At 35.1% G+C, this 8099-nt stretch overlaps 1 protein-coding gene across 1 annotated transcript in view; it reads left to right on the top strand.

Moving 5' to 3' along the window:
• The window catches only part of PIK3CA (phosphatidylinositol-4,5-bisphosphate 3-kinase catalytic subunit alpha), a 74535-nt gene that overhangs the window by 55621 nt on the left and 10815 nt on the right, over positions 1–8099 (top strand). The window contains exons 10-14 of the mRNA XM_039254341.1: positions 3202–3326; positions 4206–4287; positions 4613–4777; positions 5001–5104; positions 6533–6704. Coding sequence (XP_039110272.1) covers positions 3202–3326; positions 4206–4287; positions 4613–4777; positions 5001–5104; positions 6533–6704 — 648 coding nt within the window. The remainder of the gene's footprint in view (positions 1–3201; positions 3327–4205; positions 4288–4612; positions 4778–5000; positions 5105–6532; positions 6705–8099) is intronic.

Consider the following 8099-nt stretch of genomic DNA (forward strand, 5'->3'; position numbering starts at 1 on the left):
GGAAAAATTTTTTCTTTAAAGGAAAAAATGTATTTATTTTCATAAGAGAATAAGTTTTTCAGTTACCATTGGGTCTGTTGAAAATTTTTATAAATCTAAGATACAAATGATACCAAAGGTCCTAAGAGGTAGAGGGGACAGATTCACCCCACTTGAGAACCACTACTCCAGTCTCTAATAATGACGGTCAGTTCATCATATAGGTAAAACATCAGGTGAGTGTATCATAGATGAATTTTCTCAAACTTAAGAAATGGTGAGTGAACAACATATTTCCAAGAACGAAAAGGAAATGTGATATTCATACTCAGTCATTCAACAGGAATAACCTCATCACACAGTATTTTTTTGCAAGAACCTGGACCATGCCTTATCCTTCTTCCAGTTTTAATGATGTTGTTCACTAAAATTTACTTGATACACTTTTTAAGTGAAGAAACATCACAGGCAAATGTGTATACAAAGATGATTGAAGGAAAAAGGTGATGTAGAAATTTTTAAATTTCTTGGGTTACTATCTGAGTTTCAAAAGTAATACATTTTGACAATTCAAGTACAAGAAGAAAAACCAGAAGTAATGATAAGCTAGAACTTAATAGCTATGTATTTGAAATCAGGAATCAGTATATACTGATAAACTGTGTATGTTCCAGGCCGTTGCTTGACAGTTCATGAGCTGTCATCTAGATGTCACTCGCTGCTTAGCCAGTGGCATTCAAATTATGTTGCCCATTTTGGATTATGGATTTGGTTCTACTGTGTTTAAATTCTTTCTTTTTTTAATGTTTGTTTATTTTGAGAGAGTGAGCGAGGGAGGAAGGGGCGGAGAGAGAGGGAGACATAGACTCTGAAGCAGGCTTCAGGCTCTGAGTTGTCAACACAGACCCTGATGCAGGGCTCAAACCCACAAGTTGTTAGATAATGACCTGAGCCACAGTCGGACAGACGCTCAACTGACGAGTCACACAGGCACCGCTACTGTTTTTAAATTCTTAATAAGATGTCTAATAAAACTGTTTTTCACATAGTTTTTTCACAGTTGTTTATTCTTTATTTTGTATTAAAAATAAAAACAAAAATAAGCCAATAATATTGAGTCAGTTGGACAAAGATGATAAATGAAAATGATAAGTGACAATGACCACTTTTCTTTGTGAATTGAGGGTTAAGTATTTATTATCTCTTACCTGGAGTATTGTAATGGCCTTCTAAATGGTCTTCCTCAGGGGCGCCAGGGTAGTTCAGTCAGTTAAGTGTCCAACTTTGGCTCAGGCCATGATCTCACTATTCATGGGTTCAAGCCCTGCATCGGGCTCTGTGCTGACAGCTCAGAGCCTAGAACCTGCTTTGGATTCTGTGTCTCCCTCCCCCACTCATGCTCTGTCTCTCTCTACATCTCACAACAATAAATGCTTTTTAAAAAAATTTCTTATAAATAAATGGTCTTCCTCAGTCCACAGAGCAACCAGAATAATCTCTATGAAACAAATCAAATCATGATATTCATCCTTTAAATAGCTTTCTCAAAGAATGAAATCTGGCCATTTGTAGCAACATGGATGGAACTTGAGGGTATTATGCTGAGCGAAATAAGTCAGGTAGAGAAGGACAGATACCACATGTTTGCACATATAGGTGGATTAGGAGGAACTTAACGGAGGACCATGGGGGAGGAGAAGGGGAAAAATAGTGGGGGAGAGGGAGGGAAGCAAACCATGAGAGACTCTTGAATGCTGAGAACAAACTGAGGGCTGGTGGGGGTGGGGGACAGTAGAAGGGGGCTGATGGGCATGGAGGAGGGCACTTGTTGTGATGAACACTGGGTGTTATATGGAAATCAACTTGACAATAAGCTATTTAAGGAAAAAATAAATGAATAAATAAATAAATAGCTTTCTCAAAAAAAAAAAAAAAATCCAGACCTTTCATCTTGACCTACAAGTTTTACATGCCCTGAACATGACCTCCTATCTCTCCTCCCCGTCATCTACTAGACTTCCGGCTCACACATCTTCCTGTTCCTCTCTCATGCCAAACTCCTTCTCTCCTTGGGTCACTTTCACTGTTTCCTCCATTAGCAGATGTGTTTTCCTTGATCTAATTGTGGATGGTTCTTTCTTGTCATTTGGATCACAAACTAAATATTCCCTTCTCAGAGGCCATTTCCAAACACACAGTGTGAAGTGCCCACTCAGTCATTCTCCATTACATCACCCAGAGTGTATTAACTCTCGAATATTTTTCTTATTTGCTCATTGAATTTTTTCACTATAATGGAGGCTCTGTTAGTGCAAGTTCTTTTACTATTTAAGACCCCCTAGTAGGAAGAACAAAACAAGGCACGCAGTATGTGTTTTAATATTTGTTGATGGACATGGGCCAACGATATTTCTGTACACTATTGTATAAAGACAATATTTAAATGTTAATATGTTAACAAATCTTGTTGATAAAAGCCAAGTAGCATGAATGCCTGCTTTCACTTTTAGCCATTGGGGATATGTGTAACCCATTCTAAGGGATGTATATTTGTTTTCATAATAAATTCACATAAATTCAGAATTACTCATTATGCAGTTAATATATCTGTATTTAAAGGAAATAAATACATTACTTGGAATCTTGGAATTATATCAAAAGTTGTGGTGATTTCATTTTAGTCTGAACATTTAATGTTCAGTGTTTTAATAAGGGTGTTTCTTTTCCTTTTTTCTCCTATTTTTACTTGTGAAATTTGAAAGCCTTGCAGTGATATACTCAAGCAAAGATTAGGAATAAAATAAATTTTATAAAAGAGTTTACATTTTTATTCTATTATTTTACTATTGTTTGTTTTTATTCCAGAAACATGAGCAGATTAGTTAATAGAGTACTAGGAAGAGGCCTCATCAGTAAGAGAAGTCAGTTATTCACTGCTACCCCCTAGTATCCTGGTCTGGGCTTATCCTTGACCAACTTTGGCAGTTACTATTCTGTGATTGGTGGTAATGTTAGTAAGATACTGGATTTGTTCCATAAATACTGCCTTAAGTTGGTTCTTTCCTCTCCCTGAAATAAAGTCTTGTGATGAGAATAAACTGTTTCACAACAGTTAATAAGCAATGGAAAGTTACTGGCAATTTTCTTTTTTTGTAGATCACTCATGAATCCAGGGGAAAATATGGCAAAGAGAATCATATAAGATATTACTTTGTTTTACAGAGTAACAGACTAGCTAGAGACAATGAATTAAGAGAAAATGATAAAGAACAGCTCCGAGCAATTTGTACCCGAGATCCTCTCTCTGAAATCACTGAGCAAGAGAAAGATTTCCTGTGGAGCCACAGGTAAATGTTAAGATGGAAATTCCCTGTTTCTTCTGTTAAACAGGAGAAAGAACTGATTTTGGCTTATCTTGCAGGTTTTGTCATACCTGTTAAAATACATAAAGCGTAATTTACATGACTTTTTTTATTATAAATATTACTCTTTTTAAAGCTGTGGATAAGGATCAGTATTTCTAGCAAACCATTGGTACTAACCTTGTATCTTAAAGCCCTGAAAGCTTTTTTAAAATTCTAAATCCCTGATGGCCTTTTTTTTAGGATTTGGTTTTTGGAGGTTTTTTTCTTAATGAAATTCAAGATCCAAAAAAGCTACCTTATAGTTTTAGATCAATTTAGTTGTGATTTAGTTGGTCTAGATATTTCAGTTTTAAGGTGCTCCTTCCATTTTTTTTCTTACACTTCCTCAAAGTAATAGTGCAGTGCTTTATTTTCATTTATGAAGAAATTATCCCACTACTTGGAAAGCATATGGTGGTTTATTTAAATAAAACAGTTGCAGTGCATTTCTGCAGAAAGTCCAATAAACATAATTTTTGTCCAGTGACTACAGTAGAAATGGTGACTCTTTGCATGGCTTCTGTTGCATAAGTAGGTAAATGAAAAGAGCTATATAAAGAGTGTTATAAAATAGTCATAATTTTTTCTGAGTATTTGTCTTCCATTTGGATTTTTCTTTTGTTTTCCTTGACATTATAACGGTATATGTACATATATATGCAACTATAGTGCTAAACACCAATTTCTTTTGATTTTAAAAAATACTGTCATGGTAAGTTTTAAAAGTGTTTAGAACTTCTTCTTAATAGTTGAAGATTTAGATATCTAGGCCTTTTGAATAACATGCAAGAATGTTTCTTGTGTTTTGTCTTTTCTACACAGACACTATTGTGTAACTATCCCTGAAATTCTACCCAAACTGCTTCTGTCTGTTAAATGGAATTCTAGAGATGAAGTAGCTCAGGTAAATGCATGTTTGAGATTACAGAATAACTGTTGTATAAAATTGGTATGTTGTTTAAATTGTTTTCTCTCAAAAAGTCTACATAAATGTAAGAGGTGAAATAAACTATGTTTATATTAATAGTGGTAATATAGTGGAGAAAAATACCATTCAAACTGCTTTTACTCATAAAATTAATTAGAATTGAACATTTAAAGCATTGAATTCATAAGGAGGGCTCTTATCTAAACTAATTTTAAGTTAAGAAATTAAGACAATTTTTACAGGGTTCACTCACAACTATCTTATGCTTTTTAAATATAATTTATTGTCTTTATCATAACAGATGTACTGCTTAGTGAAAGATTGGCCCCCAATCAAACCTGAACAGGCAATGGAGCTTCTGGATTGTAACTACCCAGATCCTATGGTTCGAGGTTTTGCTGTTCGATGCTTGGAAAAATACTTAACAGATGACAAGCTTTCTCAGTACTTAATTCAGCTAGTACAGGTAAAATAATAGAAAATAGAAAAATAATGTTTTATTCTAAATCTGTGCAACTTTACCCAGACTATGGATCTTTATCTACACTGGTTTTATGCTTTTTTAAAAATCAGTTTTATTATCAGTAGTAACTATTTGCTTTCTAAAAAAATTCTCTTTAAATCCAACCATGCAAAACCTGACCCTGATTAATGCAAAGCTGTTTTTATGTTTGTGTTTAATCACATAGGTCCTAAAATATGAACAGTATTTGGATAACCTGCTTGTGAGATTTTTACTCAAGAAAGCATTGACTAATCAAAGGATTGGGCACTTTTTCTTTTGGCATTTAAAGTAAGTCACGCTGTTCTCCCATTAAATTCTTTAGGTATATATTACTTGCTTTCTTAAAAGATTTATAAATAATTATTACTTGTATATTGTTGTTTTTGTCTGGAAGAGTTTTTCCATAATGAAAGTATATTGTAAGCTTCCCCTCAAATTTTTAAGTAAGCAGTAAAATTCAAAACTGAATTTTATACAGAAATTAGAGCTGAAATATTTTTAAAGACTTAGATTTTTCTTTAAGCAAAACAAAATTTGCTAGATTAATATTGTTTAATATTGCAGTTGTATGTGTAGATAAAAATACCCCCCAAAAAAAGTCCTACCTTGGAATTCAGAGCAATCAATAATGATAAAAATCCCAAGTTTCTTACTAGAAAACAAGCTAATTAAGAATGAAAAGTATTTTGTAGAATATGATCTATCTAATACTCAAAGTAAGATCACAGTTCATATACTGTTTACTAAATTTAGAAAGATTTAAAATTGACTTGATATTTTTATAATTAACTTGATTTTTTTAATGTTAAAATGAACCAAAGGTGGAATCTTAAAGCTAGGTTTAAAATACATTCAAAGACACTCTAGAAAAGGAGGACACCCTCACTATTAATTTTATTACTTTTGTGCCTAATGTACTTTTTTTCATGTTTATATGTATATTTTTTTATGTAAGCTCCAGGTAACATGCAGTGTGTATCAGTTTTAGGTGTGCAGTGTATACAGTGTAGTGATTAAGCACTTCCATACAACACCCAGTGCTCATCACAGCCACTGCTTCCCTTACTCCCCATCCATCTAACCCACCTCCTCTCTGGTAGCCATCAGTTTGTTCGGTATAGTTAATAGATCTTGTGCTGATATTAGTAAATGAAAAGTAGTTGAAATAGGCCTAAAATCTAGTTTATTAAATTTACAATTTCAGGAACTATCTTAGACTCTTGATTATTCTTCCAAATGATAGGTTTTGAATCATTTTATTGTTAGTATGATTATAACATTTATTGGATTTCAGAAATGGGTTTTCTTATTTTCTTTAAAATGGTTACATATGTATACTCATTTAAGACCACATAAGGACACCTGGGTAGCTCAGTAAGTTAAGCGTCGGATTTTGGCTCAGGTGGTGATCTTATGGTTTGTGGGTTCAAGCGCCACATCAGGCTCTGTGCTCACAGCTCATAGCCTGGAGCCTGCTTCAAATTCTTTGTCTCCCTCTGTCTCTGCCCCTCCCTGACTTGTGCTCTGTCTCTGTCTCACTCAAAATAAACATTAAAAGAATTTTTAATAAGTAAATAAACATTTAAAAAAATTTTAAGAACCATGTATATAATGAGTGTGTATCTGTGTGTGTGCATGCGTGCATGCACGTGTGGGTAGGTGTGTGTATATATGAGAGTTTTTTTGCTTTTTTAAATCTTAACACTGTTCTTTTAGATCTGAGATGCACAATAAAACAGTTAGTCAGAGGTTTGGCCTGCTTCTGGAGTCCTATTGTCGTGCATGTGGGATGTATCTGAAGCACCTAAATAGGCAAGTTGAGGCTATGGAAAAGCTCATTAACTTAACTGACATTCTCAAACAAGAGAAGAAGGATGAAACACAAAAGGTATGTGACTCTTCAGATTGTTTTTGAGAGTCTTCATTGCAGTGGGGCAGGGTAATTTGAGAGCCCGATATAGACGTAGATTGTGGACATTAGAATCAAGCATGTCAGGATTTGGATCTAAGTTCCACCACCTCTCAGCTGTGTAATGTTGGACATATTATTTAGTCTTTGAGATCCATTTTCCTTATTTATAAATAGTAATGATCCTTTCTTCGTAGTGTAGTTGTGAGCATTAAGTTACACGAGATAATGCTGAAGCACATATCACAGTCCCCAGAACACAAAAGGTGCTCAGTAAATGTTCTCTCTTCTTTCCCTTCCTTCTCTTTTACATCGCCGTAACTTTAAAATGATTTTTCCTTATGTTTTGTCATTTATTAGCTTTTATCAATGACCTTGAAAATAAGTGTAAAGAAATTAATTTGTACATTTCTAAGTTTGAAATGGACTCTTAGGTGGGGTACCTGGGCAGCTCAGTTGCTTGAGCATCCAACTTTGGCTCAGGTCATGATCTCACAGTTTGTGGGTTCAAGCCTGGCATCGGACTCTGTGCTGACAACTCAGAGCCTGGATCCTGCTTCAGGTTCTTTGTCTCCCTCTCTCTCTTCCTCTCTTCTGCTTGCACTCTGTCTCTCTCTCTCAAAAAAAAAATTATTAATGGACTCAGGGGCGTCGAGATGGCTCAGTCGGTTGAGCTTCCAACTCTTTTTTTTTTTTAATGTTTTATTTATTTCTGAGAGAGACAGCGTGAGCAGGGGAGGGTCAGAGAGAGAGGGATACACAGAATCTGAAACAGGCTCCAAGCTCTGTGCTGTTAGCACAAAGCCCAATGGGGGGCTCGAACCCACAAACCATGAGATCATGACCTGAGCCAAAGTTGGACAGTTAACCAACTGAGCCACCCACGTGCCCTGAGCTTCCAACTCTTGATTTCAGCCCGGGTCATCATCTCACTGTTGTGATCTCACACTGGGCTGTGCACTGAGCATGGAGCTTGCTTGGGACTCTCTCTCTGCCCCTCCCCTGCTCACATGTACTCTATCTCTCTCTCTCAAATAAAAAATAAAATAAATAACATAAAATGGACTCTTAGTCACGCAGTGAGCATTATCACATACCTGTCATCTGCAATCTCGCTTAGTGTAACTGAGGAACATGAAATGTAAAAATTTCTCATGACCTTTTCCTCCTCTCTACCCTTTATTCAATCTACCACATCCTATAGTAAAAAGTGAGATCATTCCTCATCTCTAATGAAATGGGAAAAAAGTCTCAGTACATTGGTGAGTTCCCAAGCACAAGGATATAAATTAGCAATACTGAATGAATTTTTCCAATACCTTAATATTGCATGAAAAAAATTTAAAGACAGTTACTATATTAATCTAAATGTCA

Source organism: Hyaena hyaena, unplaced genomic scaffold (assembly GCF_003009895.1).
Source record: "Hyaena hyaena isolate Hyena2069 unplaced genomic scaffold, ASM300989v1 scaffold_477, whole genome shotgun sequence".
NCBI lineage: Eukaryota > Metazoa > Chordata > Mammalia > Carnivora > Hyaenidae > Hyaena > Hyaena hyaena.